The sequence below is a fragment of the Brienomyrus brachyistius genome, unplaced genomic scaffold (genome assembly GCF_023856365.1).
Source record: "Brienomyrus brachyistius isolate T26 unplaced genomic scaffold, BBRACH_0.4 scaffold44, whole genome shotgun sequence".
Taxonomy (NCBI): Eukaryota; Metazoa; Chordata; class Actinopteri; order Osteoglossiformes; family Mormyridae; genus Brienomyrus; species Brienomyrus brachyistius.
Genome location: NW_026042319.1, coordinates 2854599 through 2877618, shown reverse-complemented (window position 1 = coordinate 2877618; position 23020 = coordinate 2854599). Strand labels below are relative to the sequence as shown.

At 44.8% G+C, this 23020-nt stretch overlaps 1 protein-coding gene across 3 annotated transcripts in view; it reads left to right on the top strand.

Annotated features, from left to right (window-relative positions):
• Window positions 1-2239: 2239 nt before the first annotated feature.
• LOC125722979 (cyclin-dependent kinase-like 5) overlaps window positions 2240-23020 on the top strand; it is a 49311-nt gene continuing 28530 nt past the window's right edge. For all 3 annotated transcript variants that reach the window (XM_048999312.1, XM_048999311.1, XM_048999310.1), the window contains exons 1-3: window positions 2240-2361; window positions 13360-13590; window positions 15565-15599. In XM_048999312.1, the coding sequence (XP_048855269.1) occupies window positions 13527-13590; window positions 15565-15599 (99 nt within the window). In that variant the 5' untranslated portion in view covers window positions 2240-2361; window positions 13360-13526. The remainder of the gene's footprint in view (window positions 2362-13359; window positions 13591-15564; window positions 15600-23020) is intronic.

Below are 23020 nucleotides of genomic sequence, written 5' to 3'. Positions count from 1 at the left end.
TCATATTGCTCGATAATAAGTATTTTAGCCTGGAACAGAACAGTGTTTATTGATTCTCCGTGAGGCTTTCTTTCCCAGAAGAAATTCTCGCAACGATAACCTCTGGTTTGCTACGAGAGATTATAATAATTTCTTTTCTTGTCCTTCTAGATCTGTGCTCATCAAGTTAACTTCAGAGTACACGTCAAGCTATCTGGAAATAATTATTGATCCTAATTTAATATCTTAACCCACATGGATGGGGTCTGCATATTCTCCACGTATTGACATTAGACTACTTGGCGTCTTTAAATTGCCCTCATTGAATACGTACTGCATGATCGGTCCTTGTCCTGCCTTTTCGGTATGTTTGCTCCCTATTTGACCAGCAGGTGTCACTGGCCATCCTGTGTCCTTAACTCCTGGTGTTTCGCTGTTCCCCTGGCTGCCACGTGGCTTAACAGGCTAAGTGGTCGACCCTCGTTCCAAATCCCTTTTTGCTGCGGGTTCAACTTAATTTAACAATTATGTTATTTTGTGTTTTTTTGGTGTGTCATGCATTTTAGTTACAGTTCCGTGTTTTTTGCTCCCTGTTCCCTGTTTGCAGTATGTTCAGTCTGTCTTGTTTTAGTTTCCCTTGGCATTTGGACATTTCTCTGTCCGTTGAGTGACCCCACCTGCTCCTCATTGCCCATAGTCTGTTGTTTGTAACAGTCCACACCTGCCACTAGCCGTCATTATCCATCTATATATGTGCTTGTCCTTGCCCTGTTTCCTCAGCCGGTTGTTGTGGTTGTAATTGTGTGCTGTACCTGTTGTTCACCCGTTTGCTGCTCATTGTATTATGGTTGTTGCCTTCTGCCTTAGTTTTATCATTTTCCTGTTTTGTCCCCTTGCAGTCCTTTGGTTTAGTATGTTTTATATATAGTATAATAGTATGTTTAATATGTTTTTATATATTATAAGAAAGTCTGGGGCGGCATGGTGGTGCAGTAGCTAGCACTGTTGCCTCACACCTCTGGGACCCGGGTTTGAGTCTCCGCCTGGGTCACGTGTGTGGCGTTTGCATGTTCTCCCCATATCATCGTGGGGTTACTCCGGTTTCCCCCTACAGTCCAAATACATGCTGAGGTTAATTGGACTTGCTAAATTGCCCATAGGAATGCATGTGAGAGTGAATGGTGTGTGAGTGTGCCCTGCAATGGGCTGGCCCCCCATCCTGGATTGTTCCCTGCCTCGTGCCCATTGCTTCCGGGATAGGCTCCGGACCCCCCGCGACCCAGTAGGATAAGTGGTTTGGAAAATGGATGGATGGATAATAAAGTCTTTTTGTTTGTTGGAGGTGCTACATGGGTTATAATTCTAACATTGTAATATTTATATTGTGGCTGCGACTTTTCTGTATTTTTTTTTTTTGGCCCTTATATATAGGCTAAGAGTACAACTTCGGGCCATTCCCGAATATCATGTGTAATGTAATATTGATCTCTATTGTATATGTGAATAATGTCAATTAAAAGCATGATATATCGTTTAGTGGACCACTCGTCGAATTTTCATTTTTCCAGTAGGTGGCGGGATTCATGTATTTATCTGAAACATAGACTTCAAATTCTGTTAGATTATTCTACTTTGCAGAATCGAATAAATGTCAGATTTTGGGGTGTCTTCACTTCAAACAGTACGCTGCTCATCAAAACACATCCTAGTACATATAGTATGTTTGGAAAATATAAGGGAAGTCAAGTTCAAACAGATTATGTCCTTGGCTAAAACAATACACAGAAATATATAAGCAAGGTAATGTTTGCGCTACGTGTTAACCGATTGTTTGCTTGAAACTATTTGCTTTTAAGCCGAGTAGATGTTTCGGGTCCTCTTTTATAGAGAATGATTTTTTTTTCTTTTTTTTTCCAGTTTGCTATTTCTGTGTGACAGTACAATATTTCTTCCCTTATGTAATTTCAAGATTTGAGTTTCCTATATATATTGTGTTTTTTTTATTTCGTTCTTAACGGCTTGCATGAAATGAACACTTGAAATATGCGCACCACTCTTCCATAACGGGTTCGATAACTTTGCCGCTTTTAGACCATCGATGGATTCCATTGCTCAACCGAACCCGACAATGTACCAAACTAATACAACGGCGGTTGCTCTCTCGCTACCGATTGGTTCCAAAGATGGGGGGCGTTGCGTAGTGCTCAACACTGCATTCTTATTGGATACCTGCTTATGCCTCTCAAGAAACTGCCTCTGGCGCTAATAGCCATGGTACTGTGTAGGTTGTCAACTACGGGTTTGGTTACTGTTGCTGCTGCAATGACAACATCGGCTGTGGACGATGAGGGTGAATTTGGTCCTTTAATTGTCAAGATTTGAGTGAGTGCCACACTTGTCGTTCCTTTGAAATACCTGCTTGGCATGTGGTTGTTTAAACATTTTCACCCTGTTGATTGGTTAACTGAATTGCAATCAGCGAACAGAAACCCCCTGTTAGTAGATGGGGGATGATCTGTTCTTATTATATGGCATGGCTTGCTTTAATCCTCGTTGCTTTCTGCAAGATCGTGATGGGAGAGATCTGATCAATTGACCAGTTTACTGAATGTTGCGTGGATTTTCAGTTTTGAAACCCCTTTTTAAAATTTCCTTTTATTTTTCCAGCGTCTTGCGCTGATGACATGACATATAGTATTAAAACGTAGGTTTTCTGTGATGGAACTAATTGCACCAGGATTTGAAAAGGCGTAATTTTTTTATTAACATGTAGGGAGAGGACCCGCCTCATCACGGATCGACATACAAGTGTTGTCCAAAATGCAGCATTGGCACGCGCAATTGCACACACACACACACACACGCCTTCGCATAGCCGTTCGGGTCCATTTTACGCGATCAGAGATTAATGTAAACGCGGAATTTGACAGATCGGGTCCCCCTTTATTGCCCAAAAGCTTCACAACTTTGAAACAGACTCTTATCTAATTATCTTCTTAAGCGACACCATCATCAATATTCGTCTATTCGCAGAATTATTTATTTATTTATTTTTATTATTTTTCAGTCGATGCATTTTCAGCATCTCCATCCCCCGCTCGTGTCCAGTCCAGCTACATAATAAATGGAAAAACGCACTCTACTTTTATTTGCATTTATTACTATTCAATTATTGTATACTACCCCCGCCCCTCGAAAGCAAAGCAGTCAGCGTCGCGGTGTAATTGTATAATATTTTATGGGTTGGTGAGGTGGTGTAGCGGTGGGTGGACTTGTCACTAATAGCAACAGGGTCTTCACGGTATGCCTGTATATAGGGGGAAACGGAGAAAGCGGTATTTCCGTGCACAACGCAAAGCCGCATTTTAAAACCCGATGTGGGAAATGTGTCTTACCGCTTAAGAATAAGTGGCAGTAAGTATTATGGCGAATGCGCGTATTCTGTGTCACTGTTTCCTCTAAAGCAGTAATAAAATCTCTACACATCTATTGCTATGTATCCATGAAATGCAACGGAATATAAATAAACCATTGTACGTTTTTTTTCTTCTAGTGTTTATGTTGTGAAGTTTAATCAAATCTCCAGATGGACCTAATGTTATAATGTTTCATAGATCAGTAGGCCTTACAATTAGAATTGGTTCAGTGCGTTTTTAAATCAGAGCTCATTTGGATTTTGTCAAGTGTCCAGTGCATGAAATTTTTAAGCTCGCGTGCTTATGCCCTTCATTCCTGAATACACGTAGTTTAACCCTCGCTGAGCTGAATGCATCACGTATGTTAAATTGTACAGATAACACATTATAAATTAGGTTATACGTCATAAACCAATTTTAACCATTGATTTAGAAAGAATTAGGTTCCCAAGTATTTTTTTTATCTTCTGTGTCTAGTTGAAAGACATTCCAAATGAGTTAAGGGGGGGATTCTAAATGCAAATCCTTATTTTTTTCTTTGTTAGTAGGAAGTACTTGGACTCAAGAACAACGTAATGTCTAAAAAAACATGCATAATGAATTCTCTGTGAGGGTTTATTTAATCTGGTGAAGTTTTACTCATTTAAATATTTGTGTGTTCCTCGACTGGTAAGACTTAAGAATGCTGACAAACTGCGTGAATCAGAAACTGAAAGTCATGTTATCATAAAATCTGTGTGTGTGCTTGGGGGGAGGGGGTTATGTGTATGTTACTTTTTGGGGACCAAGTGTCCGCACTTGTGATTAGAAAGCTGTTATTTTGACATTATGGGCACCATTCTTTTCGGTTCCCATAAAGGAAAACTTAACTTTACAAAAATCAGTGCAGAAAGTCTTGTATTTTATTTGGTTACTTATGGTTAAGGTTAGTGTTGTCATTGTTGAAATGAGGGTTTTTCTAATAAAAATGAATGGATGGTCCCCATGTAGATATGAATACAAACGTGTGTGTGTGTGTGTGTGTGTGTGTGTGTGTGTGTGTGTGTGCTCTTCCCATCATGCACCATTTTAACGTTCGGATGGTGGAGCTGGTCTGGATCTGAGCTTTTCCTCTTTTCTCCTGGAAGGAAGACTCTGCCTGTGCAGTTTGCCTTCAGACCGTGGGCCTCGGATATTGCGTGATGATGGCAACCTGCCTCCACAGCGGATTTCTCAGCTAGGAAACCTTTTTACCAGAGAATCCCCCAAAAATAACAAAATCATCTCAATACCCTAAGCATTCAGGCTGGGTACCGACTGACATTTGGTGTGTCGGATTATATCGGTTGAATTTGCAACAGCAATGCCAAAATCCATTTTCTCAGCATTATGTGCAGCAATAATTTAAAAATCTTTGGTTTGACCAACACCAAATTCTTTTGAGAGCTGGTATGTGGGTGGTAAGTGGAAAGTACCAGCTGGCTTTGGCTCTGAAACACTACAAAGTATGATGGAGACACTTTAAAACTTATTTGCACCCATTTTAAAGGTACAGACCTACAGACTGAAGGAATTTTTTGGAGAGTCTATTTAAAGCCAATGAGCAAATTACATCCATTCCAGCAGGATTCAATTATTAATGTCTGTGCAGGTTTTTTTCCAGTGTATTTTGACTGAGCCCCTCTTTGCAATGTTTTAGCCCCATTTCTTGCTGGGCAGAAGACAGCAACACATCGCTGGTGGTGTTTTGGTGAAATACAGAGTAAATTTGTGGATATGAAGGGAAGGATATGTTTCTGGCAAGACATGGGCGGCACAGTATGAATTCCTGGGCCTTACACAACACCGTGTGGGTGGCAGGGACGAGGAACCTGCCCCCTTTCAGTCACATTTGGGAGGAACCCAGTGACACCGCGTCCTGTAGTGTCCCGTGTGGCCCAGAACACGGCTAGTACACAGTAAATCGGACACCCTGCAGGTGCGGCTTGCTGAGCCTGGGGCAGTGGAACGCCCTGAGGAATGTCAGACACAAGGCGGGGCTTAGCAGGAGTATCACTTCCTCGTATTCCTGAAAGTGGTTTTTCTGGATATCCTGATGCAGCAGCAGATTTAGCCCCTCCCCCGCTGCGCTGTGATTGGTGTGTGACTTCAGGGCGGGACCTTGAGTCGTGTTCTCGATGCTTTTTCTAAAGCTGGGGTGTCAAACTTGCTTCAGTTAATGGGTCACATTGGACTCGATCTAATCTCAAGTGGGCTGGCGAAAGATTACAGCACCTTATGAAGGATGTTCTTTTTTTGAACTATCAATGGCTTCCCCGCATACAGGCTACGCTCATAGACGATTACAGATCATTGAAGGTGCTCACCACAATGTATGTCCTGGTATAATGCAAGATTAACAGTATGTGGTAACATACTGTGGCAGCACCGAGTAAACCAAACCTGACCCACCTGAAACCTCAGTACAGGATCTGCCGTCCAGAGCACTTCATGCAGATAATAACCCCAAGTCGTGATGGATAAGAAAAGCAGGAAAGTAGGAGAAATCCGAAATCCTGTCTGCAACCGCATTTCTTGTCAGTATGTCATCACCTTCCAGGATAGATTAGTACCACTACTGTACTGGGTCTGGCCTGCAGGCTGTATGTATGCTTGACCACCCTGTCCTAAAGCAATACAGCAAAGCCCGGAGTTGCAGTACATGGTTCGGTATTAGCAGTAACCAATAGAGATGATGCTTTAAAAGCTGCACTGGGGGCATTATCCTTTACTGGTTTGTCCTACATTCACCCTCGTTTCCATGCAGTGACTGACATTACCTCTAACCCTAGACCTCCTAGACTGTAGCCCTTAGTATGTGTTGGTCCATTTTCACAGGCAACGGGACAAAGCTGAGGTAAAATGCGAGTAACAGATAGGTAGGAATTCCCCATCGTTGTGTTACTAGCATACAAGTCCCCTCAGCCCACAAATTTTGGGCATTAAATCAAGTTGTGCCCAATACACATCTGCTTTGTGTGGGACAGTGTTTGAGTATTTTCCATTTTAATCGGGAGTACTTTCCAAGCTGACAAACCATCGAGGTCCTCTAGAGGCACTGAGCTGGACTGCGCCCAGGCGATAATGGCGGACTGCCCGAAAGCGACGGTACCTCAGGGATCAGGAGGAGGCGGGACGCTCTGGAAGGTACTGGACCATTTTGATACAAGCACACAAGAAAAAATCAATCACAGAAAGCTCCATCGTCTGGATTGAGACGTTTTTTTATTTTTTGGCTTTGTGGCTTAGAAGAATATAGAATGTTTCAGGACATCACAAGGAGAAAATGAGTCATTGCCTTTAGGGTTATGCTCCTATGGTCTTTGTTTATTGATTAGTTAATTAATTAATTTATTTATTAGTTTTAAATCACGGTTAATCGAGTTGTACTGATCAGTCTTAGCCTGCACCTCTGGTGCCCTCAGGGATTCCCCATCTTCGGCTCGGTTCTTACACCCCTGCGTGAAAATTTTATACCAGCTGTAAAAGACAGCTAATTGCACAAATTGTTTAGTTCGTTGTTACCGATAATGAGAGCTGAGAATTGGATAATAAGGATTTTTGGAAGCTTGTGTAACACCAAGTCGATGGGTGGGTGTGCGCGTGAATGTGGGTTCAAGGGGAGAAGTCTGCCAGTCATGAATCACTCCTTATGCTCCTTAAAAGGTAAACATGCCACACGCCCTTATCCTGCTTTAATTAGGGTATTAATTAGTTGTTCTTATAAAAGGAAGCCTTTGCATCGGGGCCAGGCACGAGGACTGAGAGTTTGGAATCTCATACAGTTCCCAGCAACAATTTTAATCATCAGTATGGACTCATCTTTGCCTTTTCGTGGCACCGTAGTCTTATGGGAAACTGAGGATTTTGGAGCTGAAAAGGTTGAGGGGGAGTTCTGTATCTCTCTAATAGGAATGGCATCTTAAGCTGAAGACAGATTGACAGGTTGCCGGTGATCGGGGTTGCTGCTCTCTTTAGTCTGATTCTGTTCTATGTTGAAATTTTCTGTTCACGGGACTTACAAAGTGTCCCTCCGTTCTGCTCATAATAATCTTCTAAAGTGTTTTTGTCTCTTGGTGAGCGTCCCTCCTTTTCCCAACCGCTGATTAAGTACAGGGGCCCTGCATCCAATCCAAGGCAGCTTCAGGCACGAGACAAGCACACAAACAGGAAGGGACGTTCCGAAGCACATAGACTCACGATTTATCGACAGGCAAACGCCACAAATGCCAGGTCAGGACCTCGGAGGTGAGAGGCAGTAGCACTGAGCCAGCATGGTGCTTGTGTTTTATTTTAAGCGCAATTAAAAGTGCTTTGCCTAAGTGCTGTCTCTCCCACTATGCCGCAGTCTGCTCCTTAACCGTCTCGCCACCTAGTGGCCTCTTGAGGCAGTTTTGACATGCCTAAGGAAGTTTCCGCCATTGTCAAGCATATGTCACTGAACCGATAGAACAATCTGGCGTCCTCCATTTGTACCATGGGGAAGATGTTTGTTAGCAACACAATTTCACATCCGGCGTTCGATTGCTCGCATGATGCGCAACCGTGTTATTTATTTTGACGCCTGATAAGCTTTCAAACATTCCCAGAGCGCTGGTTTGCATAGATAGAGACACAGCTAAGTGGCTGGTATTCACAGCGTCCGGATAAATCCCGTCTAAAGAGCAGCTCTGTGCGACCTCTCCGGCAGAGACTCTGCTAAAGCTCGGTCACGTCGTGCGTTTGGGCTGCGACTCTGCCAGCAACACGACGCGCAGGACTGAGTTCTCGCTCATTTTGAGGAATATTTATGGCGATTTCAGTTCTTTACCTGAATATAAAATCCCTCTGAAGTGTTCCTGTTCCATTAATTCACATTTGTCTTTGTGGTAGTATATTTTCAGCCTTTTTTTGGCTTTTCCCCACCGCCTGCTCAGTAGTATCGCGTGTGCTGGAGGTCTTTCTCCTGGTATGTCTCCAAACCATTCACTTCTTGGTGAATTCAGCTTCAGCTCTAACTGAGCAGATGGACACCATTTTCCCTCCTCTCCTGCATTTGAATGGTTTAAAGATGCCTACAGTGGGATATTGTACCCGTAAGTGGAACACTGGCAAATCTGGCGAATGAATTTTGATTATTTTTTTATTTTTTTTTTTGTCCTTATTTTTTGGGGATACCCATTGGCCGACGGAGCACTGGTAAAATCATTTCAGCGTGTAAAAGGGATTGAGAAAAATGGGTAACCCCAGTGACATGGCGGTCGGCATTGCACGCATGTGACATTAAAAACCTCGACTAGTTCTTACATCTACACGCTGAAAATCTGTGGCAGAAGAGAAGGAAATATCCCCCTGATTGATTTTTTTTCTCCCCCCACAGTTCTGTCATCTTCCCCATTTTTACATTTTCGATTTCATGTACACAGACGTGTTTTCTCTCAGGAACGCACCCCAGCGCAGCTTGATCTCGTAGAGGCCTGTATCGGATCTGTTTCACGTGGATCTCTTTAGACCTGCGTTTCTTGTTTTTTGTTTATTATCAATACGCTGTATAATGACATTATTTTCCAAAGGGTAGCTGAAACCACAGGGAGCACACAGACCCTGCACACATAGTGCTGCTGGATCTAATGCAGTAAGGCGTAACATGCGTTTATCTGAGTCTAGGGTCCCCAGGAGTGAAAGAAGCAGACCGTGTCCAGGAGAGTGGGCACCATAGGATGGGTCTGATTGTCAAACAAAATGTATGATGCGCTGGAACCCCTTTCAAGCCTTTTTAGATGGGGCTTGGCTGAGCGTCCATATCCTAGGGGTTATGGGTAAAAACGCCATTCTCCGTTTGGATGGCGAGGAGTGAGAGTGACCTAGCATTTACACAGCCTCTCCTCCTCTGCCTGTGAATCCCCTTCCCACTTGCACAGGAACCCTGGATTTCTGGGGCACTCAGCTATTCCCCAGTAGGCCATCCTCTGCTTGCCATTTCGCTCCTTTACCCATTTTTGCTTCCTGCTGGACCGGAGCTACCAGTCATTAGCAGTTTCCCCCGGATGGATAGGCAGGGACCATCTTCTCTTTATATCCCTTTCCCGTCTAAAAAAATGAATAGATGGCAATAGATTGCAATCGCTAGGATCTGGGCCTGCGCCCTTTTAATTAAGACACGCTCAGGGCCGTGGAAACCAGCCATAAAAGGACCGTGTGGATTATATGGCTTGTCAGCTGAGCCGCCATGCTAATGCCACAGCCTGGTGACTTAGGATTACCACGGATTTACTCGCCACAGATGTGATGGAGGCTGTACAGTCATTCAGAAAGGCTACAGATGGCACTGAAAGTGTGGTCAGAAGATCTCCAAAGGAAGATCTTCATCTTTTTGTGGGCTGAATAGCAATGGCATGATTATTTTGTTCTGGTGTTGTATTAGGAATAATACGGTAACGGGGGATCTCACATTGTGTGTGGCGATACAGTTTGTGCTTGGCTGACTGGGGGTCGGGGTGGTACCGCTGTGCCCTGTCCTCATTCGCCTGGTCAGAGCCGTGCCATTGAACACACTCACGACATACTGACTCACTGCAGTGGAGCAGTCAGGGTCCCGCAGGCCCCTAGCGTAATGAAGAGGGGTAAGGGAAGAGGAAGGGGGTCCTTGTCGTCCCCAGATGATTACTGTGGTGTATGCTGGTTTTTTTCACTGAATTATGCAACCTGTATTTTTATATCTTTTATATCTCGTGGCATTCTGTGTAGTAGTAGTTTTAGAAGCTGTAACAAAATAACAGATCAGAAACTAATTTGACCTGGGCAGAGACAGGGGTGAAGCGCATTTTAATGGCAACAATCACCACTTTAAGACATACAACAGCCAGCAATTGCGTCCGTGGAGATTTGGAGTCCACGCATTAACCCAGCGTTTCATCCTCCAGTCAAACCGACCAATCAGACACCTGACATTTGCTACTGCTCTTGGTTTTAATGCTCAAAAAAGGTCACGTTAAATAGGAAAAAAACTGAACACCGTTGATTAATCCAGGCAGTCAGGAAAATAATGGATAGAAGCATTTAGTCAGTAGCTATCTATGCAGCATAAGTGGATACGTATAATATAGATCATTAGAGCAGATTGTTTTGTCATATTGTGTATCCATCCATCCATCCATCCATCCATCATACAGCTACAAACATTTGCTTTATGCTAACTATAAGAAAGACCTGTGCTGAATCTTGGAAGTGTACTTGACCGCACTTGTGTTCTCGGTTACCCGTTTTACGTCATCTTCTATCGCCGAAGACCATTTCCAATACTAGATCGTTCTTGGAAGTCAAGTTCGCCAAGACCACAATTACAGTCCCAGATGTTGTTCCTGCCCCACCCCAAATATCAAGGATGCAACGGGTGCATCCTCACCAAACGAGAACAATCCCATGATTCATTGCGTGCTGTTGCGACGGGGGAGCAAGAAGGCGCGGACCACAACTGTAGTACCTTAATCGGAGTAACAATTCTGTCGTTAGTGTCAATATTTTCCCAGTTTTTTATTTTTTGGCTTGTGAGATTGCTGAACTGGAATGGTTAACACCCGCAATAGTTTAAATAAATATGAATATTTTAAGTGTAAACTTTATTTGTGAAAAAAAGCACAAGTAATCATACCAGGAACAGTCATTTAGACTTGATATTTTGATTATGTGTCACTTATGAAATACTGTGACAAACATTCTGGCTAATCAGCATAGTGGGGCAGCAAGTGCAGAAGCACGCATCTGTCTCAATGCACCATCAGTGCATTCTCTGTCCTCGTGAGCATGCAAGATCATTCTTGGAACGCAAGGTAGCAAGACCGGTCTTGCCAAGACCACAAGTACAGTCTTTGTGTTCTGGATATTCGAGACTGACCCCCACATTAGCACCTGAAATCCAAAGAGGATTTTCACTTTTTTGAAAAAAGGAGAGCTCAAAAAGAGCATTTAATGTTTGTTTATCAGCAAGCCATTTGTAGATTTGCAGTCATACGCCACATAACGTTTCGGTTAACAACGGACCTCATACACAACGGTGGTCCCATAAGATTATAATGGAGCTGTAAAACTCCCATTGCCTAATGACGTTGTAGCCGTTGTGACGTCATATTGCAATGCATTCCTCGTGTGTTGGTGGTGATGCTGGCGTAAACAAACCGAACGTGCTGACAGATGTACAAAAGTACAGCGCATACCAGGGGTGCACTGACAACAAACTGCAGCCTGGGAGGCGGGGGGGCAGTCTGTGCCTGGCACATTCGATTATGTACAATACGCAATATTTGATAATGGTAATAAACTGGTTTATGTTTTTACTACACTCTACTTTTTTATAATGTTTAGGCGGCACCATATAGCCTAGGTGTGCAGTAGGCTGTACCATCTAGCTTTGTGTAAGTACACTGAGTAACGTTCTAATAACAGTCGAAATCGGCAATCAATGCGTTTCTCACAATGCGCCACTGTCGCTCGTCCTGGCAGGAGCGTTCAGGCGCCGCCTCAGAAACACGCTGATATTCAGGGGGAGAATCACAGGGTCTGACGGGGGGCAAAAGCAAAAAGTGAAAATATGGGCGAAATCCAGGACTTTTTCTATGAAAAATATTTCTTTAATGTCATTTTCTTCCGGAAAGTGCCCGCATAGTATTTAGTGTCTCCTATGTTACGCCATGGTTTGGTGTTCTTTTATCCCACTACTTTCCATCACCAAATTTAAAGATGCGAGTCCAACTACGCTGTATATTTTACAGTTGTGAGAGACCTCACGTCAGACCATGCAAACTACGCACACACCGGCTGTTTTAGGCCGCCACGCTCCCCACTGAACCATCTCAATTTCATCCGCGTAATTCCTAAATCGCTCTTGGGTTTCTCTGTGAATTAATGCGCAGTATTCAGTGTAACTGATCATTTTTGTGCAGCACATGATAATTCTTTCATGAGCTGTTATTCTCATTGCATGATCATCTTTTACAGCCTTGTTAACGTGAGTTTCAATTTCCCTGTATAGTACATTAGTTCTGTCCCCGCCAGCAGGTGGTGTGGTGGTTAAAAGCATCACTGGCTTAAGTGCTGGGAGGGGTCCTCCTGTCGTACCCTGGAGAATCGTCTTTGACCTGAATCACTTAGTAAAATAATCCAGCTGTATAAAGAGTGGCGATGAACAGAAGACTCAGCTGTGTAATTGAATCTACATATTTGCATGCTTTTTTTGATTGGTCTTTCTTTCTCTGCAACACAAACCTGAAGGGTGCCTTTGTTAAGATACTTCTACCGACTCCTTGATCAATGATTTTGAAACCACAGAGTCCCACTGACTCTCTGGAGGTTCCCTTTGTAAACACTGAGTCTTACAGTCTCCTTGAGGGCTGTCTTTAGACCCACAGAGTCCCACTGACTCCCTGGAGGTTCCCTTTGTAAACACTGAGTCTTACAGTCTCCTTAAGGGCTGTCTTTAGACCCACAGAGTCCCACTGACTCCCTGGAGGTTCCCTTTGTAAACACTGAGTCTTACAGACTGTCTTTAGACCCACGGGGCCTACAGGGCTGTCTTTAGACCCACAGAGTCCCACTGACTCCCTGGAGATTCCCTTTGTAAATACATATCATTGTTTTACTTTTTACATCTGGACCGAACCAGTTCTGCCAAATCAAATGGGCAAATACACCTAACCCGTCTTTGTGGGGTCCTTCATGGGGCTATGGACAAAATGGCTGCTCACTGAATATGTTCCCAAAGACATTTTTGCGCTAAATGACATCTTGGAACATTTTCTTGTTAAAAGCATTTCACATATTTGCACATAACGGCTGAATCAGATGCTTAGCATGGTCTATAAAACGGCATTGGACTCAACCAATTATCAATTTGTCATGACAAAACATATGTACCTATGTATGTAATGTACATAAAAACGAACCTTTTCTGTTTTGTTCCACACTCTTGCAGGTGCATGCGTGCGCGCGTGCTGCGTGTGAGAGAGTGTGAGTATGCAGGGACAGCCGCCGCAGCCTGCACCCACAAGCCTCCGCCAGGGACACGACGCCAGCCCGCTACATGCCTCCCACTAGCCAGGACGCCCCCTGCTGGCCACGTCTCTGCCACCATTTGTCTTCATGAAGATTCCTGACATCGGTGATGTGATGAATAAATTTGAGGTCCTTGGGATTGTAGGTGAAGGTGAGGATGGCGAGAGGCTTTCACACATGTCATAAATATCATTTTAAACGCCCGTAGGGTGGCCAAAGATGTTGAATTCCTGTGCCCCCCCCCCATTGTGATTATTTTTATCACTGAAAAATGAAGAATGGGAATATTAGGAATAACCTCATTAGAAAACCGCATTAGTGGCTGTTGGTTCTCCTGGACGTCATGCGCTTGTGTGACACAGTAACATCATTTAAGGAAAAGCCTTTTGGAGAAGGAAGGACCAAGGTTAACAACCCCGGACGAGTCAGATTAGGCAGGAACATCACCTGTGTGAGTCATCTTACTCAGGATCATTAAACAGCACCCCATGGCCAACTTAGGAAGCCCCACACCGCCCAAGTCCAACAGCCCTGATCGAGGAACTAGGCGAAGCTTCTCTCCATGGCTCCTGTACGCCCAGCTGTCCCCGACTCCCTGAAGTTCCTGAGCACTCACACCCCCCACCCCTGAGGGTATGTAGGGTAGACAGGTAGAGCGAGCTGAGAGGTAGAGCGAGCTGACAGGTAGTGTGAGCTGACAGGTAGAGTGAGCAGACAGGTACAATGAGCAGACAGGTAGAGTGAGCTGACAGGTAGGGTGAGCTGACAGGTAGAGTGAGCAGACAGGTACAATGAGCAGACAGGTAGAGTGAGCAGACAGGTACAATGAGCAGACAGGTAGAGTGAGCTGACAGGTAGAATGAGCTGAGAGGTAGAGTGAGCTGACAGGTAGAGCGAGCTGACAGGTACAATGAGCAGACAGGTAGAGTGAGCTGACAGGTAGAGTGAGCTGACAGGTAGAGTGAGCTGACAGGTAGAGCGAGCTGACAGGTAGAGCGAGCTGACAGGTAGAGCGAGCTGACAGGTACAATGAGCTGACAGGTAGAGTGAGCTGACAGGTAGAGCGAGCTGACAGGTACAATGAGCTGACAGGTAGAGTGAGCTGACAGGTAGAGTGAGCTGACAGGTAGAGTGAGCTGACAGGTAGAGCGAGCTGACAGGTACAATGAGCAGACAGGTAGAGTTGAGCTGACAGGTAGAGTGAGATCTTGAAGTTTTATTCTCTCAGAATACAGAACAGGATTCCAGGTACCAGACTAGGTTCCTAGTCTCGTCAGACGTGGGTAGTGCTAATCCCCGCCCTACCCATACATGTAATTCCTGCTGAAATGGAGCCTCCACCAGTCTCAGGTGAACAACCGGAGAAGATGAAGTTGTCTCAGTCGGGCCCAAGGGTGAGGGAGGTTGCATATTATGGGGCCCATTTGAAGTAACTTTGTCCCAGGCCCAGGAATTATCTGTGGCGGCCTTGATGTCCACACTTAGACTAATTATAGCCCCAACCAAGGCCCTGGGATGGATCTGCCACAGCCCTGCCTTCTCACAGATACTGCGTCCCCACAGCAACTAAGTGGTGCCATGTTTCTGTGTCCTGCTGGGCTGCGGAGAATGAGCCTGTCCTCACTGCTGGGCTCTCTGCATGCTGTCCCTCTCCCCATTCCTCGCCGGAGATCAGTCGGCTTTCACTGCACCAGCTCTCAGTGACGTCTGGCCAGTCCAAACTGGTCGTGGGTGGATCATCTTCATTTGATCTATACGTGAACTTTACCAAAAGCCTTCTGCTTCCACACGGCTGACGGCCGGGAAAACTGCACTCTATACCTTGTCATCATTTCGTCTGAGTTTGGTTTGGCCGCATGACCACTTGTGAGATTTATATGTCACGGCTCTGCACTGGCGAGATGCGAGTCTTGCGGGAGTAACTTAATTCATTGCCCCTCATGTGTGCGGTCTGAAAGAACGTGTCTTGCAGCCGAAGCCAGACTATAACACTGCTACCCGCTAAGCGAGCAACCGCGCATTCTCAGATACCCCCCCCAGAACACCCCTACTTCTCATGTCGTTTGCTTAACTAGCTGAAATGAATAATTATCTCTCCCCTTGTCCCCTTTCTCACCTTTTCCAGGAGCCTATGGTGTGGTCCTGAAGTGCAGGCACAAGGTAAGACCACGGTACAACAGTTGTTTACCACAGCGTAGCAGTTGGCTACCAGAGTGTAGTGGTCTTTGTCTATTGGAGAGACCGTCAATCTGCAGTCAAATGTTGAGTAACGACAGCCCAGGTTTCTGGCATGTGCCCTTTCGGTGGTTGGCATGACGACGTGAGTGAACGATGGTTCAGCTTCAGTCTGTGGTTCTCCTTCGAGAAGCTGGTTATATTTGCCTTTTGGGTGTAGCTTCCAGCAGCCTGTAAGGTGTGTGGGTGTGGCTGCCAGGAAGGGCTTGTTCTTTAAGTTCTCCACGCCCATAGCGTCTGCCTGCCATGTAATGATTGCGACAAGGGTGATGGAGGCATTTGGGGAGGAGTGTATTAAATGGTGCCCCTGTAGCTCAATGAGTAGAGCGCTGCGCTTGTAATGCAAAGGTCGTGGGTTCGAATTCAAAGAAGCCCACATAAATTGTAACCCTTCCCTTTACTGTAAGTCGCTTTGAATAATAGCATCAGATAAATGAGTAAAACATGCAACACAGTTGCCTGGTATTTTAAAGACCTTGAACAGCCAGCATTGCCCATAATCTTCAGCTTTGTAGGTTATGTTTTCCAGTTTGTATTATAAACAGATAAGGGCTGACATGATAAGTTCTGATTAACTGCCATCAGAACGGTCTTTGTGCTGGTGGCACCTGGTGTAATTCCTACCAGTGCAGCATTGTGTTATAGGTGCACGGCACAATGGCTGCCGTCCAAGCGAGTTCATTCCCGTTGGTGTCATGGTCTTATTTGGGGGAGAAGAGATGCCCAGTGCGGCTGAGCATGTGGTGGGGGGTGGGGTGGGGTGGGGTGGGGACGGTATCAGCTTCTCATCACTACGATGGTTCCTGATGGGGGTGCACCTCGAGGTTCCAGCCCACTCAGATCCAAGTTAACTGCATTTAGGTTTTTAAAAAGAACCTTTACCATGTGGGACAGGACCTGGACACCCCCCCCCGATCCTGCCTCCCAGGTTAAACAGTATTTATTAAGATGCTGGCCTTTGAGTACCTGGCTTGTTTGGGGTTGTGGAAGGTTCTTATCGCCCATGGTAAACCGAAGGTCTCCCATGTCAGTAGCTGATGATGGTCACCTGACAGCATCAGTGAGGGGCCCACAGATTGCCATGGGGGTGTCTCTGGGGGAAGGGGAGGAATTCTACCTTTCCTTTCCGGAAGGAGGGACAGCAAATTTTTAGATCTGAGTCTGTTTTCCATGCTCATTCCCCAGCTTGTTCATCACATGGCAGGAATTGCACTGATCACTGGGCCCAGCTGTGAGATAAACTTCTGGGGCTTTTTGGCTGCCCAGATGTTGCCTTCTACACGCACTCAAGGCATCTGCTGTCATACCATGTGGCAGCACTTTATTTTAACATGCTTATTTTTTTGCTGTAGATTTCAATATTATGTTCGGTTACAATAATACAGTCAATGTTATCTTATGCTTAGATCAACTCTCAGCTTAGTCAATGTCAGCCCTTAGCTTAGTCAGTGTCATTCTCATCATTCAGCTATATCAATGTCATTGTCAACTCTCAGCTTAGTCATTGTCAACTCTCAGCCTAGTCAACGTCAACTCTCAGCTTAGTCAATGTCATTGTCAACTCTCAGCTTAGTCAATGTCATTGTCAACTCTCAGCTTAGTCAATGTCAACCCTCAGCCTAGTCAATGTCAATGTCAACTCTCAGCTTAGTCAATGTCATTGTCAACTCTCAGCTTAGTCAATGTCAACTCTCATCTTAAGCAATATCATTGTCAACTCTCAGCTTAGTCAATGTCATTGTCAACCCTCAGCTTAGTCAATGTCATTGTCAACTCTCAGCTTAAGCAATGTCATTGTCAACCCTCAGCTTAGTCAATGTTATTGTCAACTCTCAGCTTAAGCAATGTCATTGTCAACTTTCAGTTTAGTCAATGTCATTGTCAACCCTCAGCTTAGTCAATGTCATTGTCAACTCTCAGCTTAGTCAATGTCAACCCTCAGCCTAGTCAATGTCAATGTCAACCCTCAGCTTAGTCAATGTCATTGTCAACTCTCAGCTTAAGCAATATCATTGTCAACTCTCAGCTTAAGCAATGTCATTGTCAACTCTCAGTTTAGTCAATGTCAGTGTCAACCCTCAGCTTACTCCATGTCAATAAAGGATTGTTCAAAAAAATAAATGACAAAAAAAAGTTTCCATAACTTTCTCATTTAAAAAGCACTGATTCTGGATCAGTAGCGGCCACTGGGGCTTGGAAAGCCATCCGTCTTTACCCCCCTGAGATGTGAAGAAGTGGGACTAGACTAGGATGTTGATACTGTGTATGGTGCCCTGGCCCTCACGGCCTGGTATTAAACTTTGATCAAGTGCCGGTCTAAGTGAATCATGCCCGTTCGTTTACCTTCCCATTTAGCCAGACGCCCTCACCGACCACACGTGTCTGTGTTCGACCTTTCCGAGATATTTTCTACAGCTGTGGTTCACAGATTTGTATGATCTGTCCTGTGCATGATGCCTTAAACTGTTTTTGTAAACAAATCTTGATGTTTACCTCTCAATACTGGTGTAACAGGTTCGCTTCAAAGAAAAAAATCCACAAGCTGTTAAGAGCAATCTGCTGTGATTTATGCTTTAATGCTGGATATAGGTATCTGTCTATGGGCTCAGTGTGTTTCTCCTGGAGAATGTATAACCTTCTTTAGGTTTTCTGCATGATTTCAAAATGCTTATTCAGCTTTTTTCAAATCTTGTTTCTTTACTAGTCCGTGAAAATGAAAAAAAAAGTCGACAGAGGCTCGCGGAGCTGATCAGAGCCACGTCACCGTAAACGGCGCGTCCTGTCCGGAATAGTTACATTCGGGAGGAATACTGATACATCAGGAATCTTGGCAGGAGTTCAAGAATTCTTATGTTTGGAACTTCCCTGGTTCTGCGTTCCTGTAAGCAGGAGAGTCACGTGCAGGTTCATTGTTGTTCGTACATACTAAGGCAGTGAGTAATGACTAAGATATACGTTTAACTCTTATGTTTTGGGCATACACTGATAAGACCCAGTGCATCAGAGAGGGTCATTTTACCTGAAAATGAAGGAAATGGCAACCAGGAGCAAGGTGCAAGAATGCAGTCATCATAGCAATGAACATGTCACTGTGAAGCCTGAAGAAACAGACAGAAGACAGAACATTCTAGAGCAATGCTGTCTTAATGGTCAGCAGGAGTCAATATGAACCTAATAATAATAAAGACTTAAGGTACCATAAAATACTAAAGTAATGCACCTCCTTTAGTAATATACGGCATATTTAGCCATGTTCAGGTGGTGTCATGATACTGACCACTGGGAACATTCTAGAGACAACATTTATCTGACTCTTTTCCATGGTTATGGAGTTTCAGATACAAAGACAAGCCTCCTATGAATATGCACTTTTGCCAACTTCCTGACACCTTCTGAGTACCTCTGCAGGTGTTGCCCAGCACTTTTCCTGAGCTACGCTAAGTTTGAACGTTGGAAGCCTAACGGGAGTTTCTGGTGAAGTAACACCATTGTAGTCTGTTTCCCTGTAGCTAAGTCTTTATACAGTGGAATGGACAAGCCGTGTGAGGAATGATCATGGAAGTTTCTTACACAAAAATGTTCTGATAACAGAATGAAAACCGATTGGTTCAGAGAGATAACCAATTAGATTGTAGAGGAGGTGGACCCAACCAATCAGATGTCTTGGTCCCACCTCATCTTGTTGCTTGCGCCCATCTCCTCTATAGTCTGATTGGTTGTCTCTCTGAACCAGTCGTTTTTCACTCTGCTCTCAGAACATTTTTGTGTAAGTAAGACTCCCACGAGCACGGGGAACTGTGTGAGGACCTGATTGCTTAGCCTCGCAGCACAATCTGTCTCTGTGAGCAATGCTCAGGGCTGCTCTTTCCCCGGGAGAATACAAAACAATGGATTGGACCACTACTATTATTTAGGAGCTACCAACTTATCTATCTTCTTCCTGTACTTGGATAATGTTTTCTTTTGGTTTGTGGTGCCTTTGGAGGGGACTAAACAGAGGAAATGACTACGTACAATAAAATAATTTGTCTCTAAAATGTCACAGCTGTTATAAAATCTTGTTTGACGGCATAGGATTATATTTTAGTTGTGCTGTGGCCAAAAATACTGGGCCATCAGTATTTGCGTATGATGTGCCTTTATCCTTGTACACCGCGTCTACATTTCCAGCTCGTTTCCTACATCCCACAGGCCTTTGTACCTTGGGATGGTCTTTCGTGTGTGAATGTCAAAACTGTGTAAATCTGCTCACGCTTTAGTCCCGGTCACAGAAAAGGCCTTTACGTCATCGGTAATCCAGTCGTACTAATGGAAGGCCTTTGATTTGGACCCCTGACGTTTCCCTCATTACCCCGCACCCCTATGTGACCCCCACACGCCCCTCCGACAGTGACAAACAGCCGGCCTTTGGCGGCCTTGAACATCATTTTCAGTCAACCGCCACCCTGAACGCGATCATTAAGAAGACGCTCCATTACATTCCCTCCGTCAGTAATTCATTACCCTCCAAAAGTGTTTTTTGCTGTTAATGCTTATCATTTATTAATAGCCGCCACCCCCCCCCCCCATCCTGTGTTCCTTCTTGCCCATTTGCCTTGATGTACAAACGAGTTGAGTTTGTTTAGATGCGCTACATGAGTAGCCAGACTTAGCATGTTATTTGGGGGGGGGGGGGGGGTAGGTGTAACGTTAGTCGTATCAGACTATGCAAATTGGGAACATAAGAGAGGACGCTCACAACCTGCGTCTCGCCCGGGTGGGTTTGGCCGGCTCACTCGCTGGGGGACGGCCCCCCTCAGCCTGGCTGACCTACCCTGAGCTGCCTGTGATACGCAGAGACCTACAGAGTGTCTATGACAGCCTCATCTAGGCCGGCAGTGTTACCCTGACACCATCGCGGCCGAAAGCGCACTCCACAGCTAAAAATACATACACCCGCAGTGACTGGCCACGTGTCCTGTCCCTGCGTCATGTGACTGGCTGCCAGAATTCTGGGAAGGGGCTAGTCTGTACTCTGTGTGTGTGTGTGTGTGTGTGTGTGCTTCCAAGAAAGAGCTTCCATCTTCTCAACCCTGGGCCCGATTTACCTGATTGAATTCCTGGGGTATTTTGCTTTAAGAAATTCTGATCCTTGATACTTGTCCTGGAACCAAAGCAAGCAAAGGAGATCTCTGTATACATGTAATAAAGCTGGCCTGAGTGTTCACTGATATCTTCCGTCAGGCAAATTTTAGGCCAAACAGGGATATTTTCACAATATGGCCAATTATCACTTATGTTAATGTGTTAAATGCTTATGACTAGTTTGTCATTAAGATCAGTACTATATGTTTTTGCATATATATATATACAGTACATAATTCTTTCAAATATTGTATATCCTTAATATGCTTTGGCTTTCTAGAAATACTGAAAATTATTTGAGATTAGTATGACGCAAAGTCAAGAAGGCCCCCCCACCCCCCCGCTGTGCAGCAGACATCCTGCTGGAGGCGCCGTCGTTTTCATTCTCGTGTGATGCTCTGCTCACTTCTCTTGCCAAGGAGGTGGGAACAATCGAGTGGCTCCTCACGGCATTCTGAGATTCAGCGTCATTCACGAAGGTGATTGTATTTTTTTCCCTTCTCCCAAAACCTCCCGTCCAGAATGCTGGTAGCCAGAAGCTGGATTTTCTGTCAGGTTCGTATAATTAAACCACCTTTTAGCTTGTTGTACATTCTGTCTCCATCCACGCCTCTGCTGCTTGGGCGGCATCCTGTGGATTTTGCTTTTGCTCTTGGGTGGGGCTGTGGCTGCATTTTTAAACTTTAATGCAAACACTGAAGCCGGCAGCGAAGCTCCATTTACAGGCTCCCCAGAGGAGATGGTGTATAGAAGAGCCCCAGTTAGCATCTCACTGGTCCTGGGTTTCCTCTAAGCAAACCCATCGCCAGGTCATCCAGAGAAAGAGCATGCTGGGTAAATCTGATACAATCGAGGTGACACCAGTTTCGAGTAATAAAATTTGGAGAGGTGATTCTATCCCGCTCGACTGATTGCCCATCAAAATGAATTTCATGCGGTTATTTTGCCCCTATAATTTCCCAGAGTGCCGTGTCTGCGCTGGGTAGGGGCCCGGATTCTGTCTGGCCGGCTCAGCTCCGGAGATGAGTATGATTTATAACGGAGATGCTAGCCGGTCTGACGGGCATCACAGAGTAACAACTTTCTAACTCCCTTTGAAGCCAATTCAGGGTAAAACATTTGCAAGTTTGAGACTCGGATAGCAAAGGAGGACCTGAAGACCAGGTCTTATTAATACCCCCCAGTGAGTGATGTCAGAGCCCCTGCTCTGCAGTGACATCACCATCAGCAGACGTGTTGATAAACCTGCGCCATGACCATTTGTATTATGCGTTTCTCTCTGCGGTGAACGACACTCTAGCCGCATGTGTCCTGAGCTGATTTCGAGGGACCGAGATGCACTCACTTGTCGCATTTCAGAGTCCATTCCCAAAGCACGCCACATGGATCCATCCGGGCAGCTTTTCGGGACAGGTGAGAAAAATGGGGAGAAAAATTGCACGCAGAGAAGTGAACTGAGTGGAACCAGTCAGATTAGTTAGAGATGTTATAGTCTAAGGACACGGAGCTGCTAAAAGCGTCTCAGTAGTTTCAATTGTATTAAACGTTCATCTGTTTTTATTCATTTCTTTTTCATAACTTTCTTCTTACTAATAACTTTTTAGTTGTTAACGCTGTTAAGAAGTTTTTCCAATAACAATTCAGACAAATGCATTAAAACGCTTGATAATAGTTCCGATGAGGTATTAATGCCGGGATCTGGGCAGAGTGAGGGCTGTGTTCCAATGCACCCCCACTGGACAGGACTTTATCATGTTGGAAGGACGCATACAGCCCTCTTAGTGATGCAGGGCCACGTTTCACACACAGGGTGGGGTGACCTTTGGCAGCCCCCCGCTTCCAGGACACTTGTCGATATGGTAATTGGATTTAATTTTTTCCCTCTTTCTGTTGTGACGAGCTAATTTCCTCTGGCCCTTTTTCAGATGACTACACATTAGATGATGTTAGATCATCGTGTTTTAGTTAGTTTGGTTTATGTACAAAACAGCTCATCATTGGCCGTTCATCAGCTCATCAGTAGTATACTGTACATCGGTACAACCTGGATTATTATATATTAAGATATATACTTTCCAGTTTGTTTCCAAATATTTCGTATTGATAGACATGGCCACGTCACATTTACGCTGTCTAAAATGCACGTGGGATTGCTCACTGACCTTTCATACATCACTTTCATAACTCTACTGAGTTGTCAAATATACATATGTAGTGAAAAG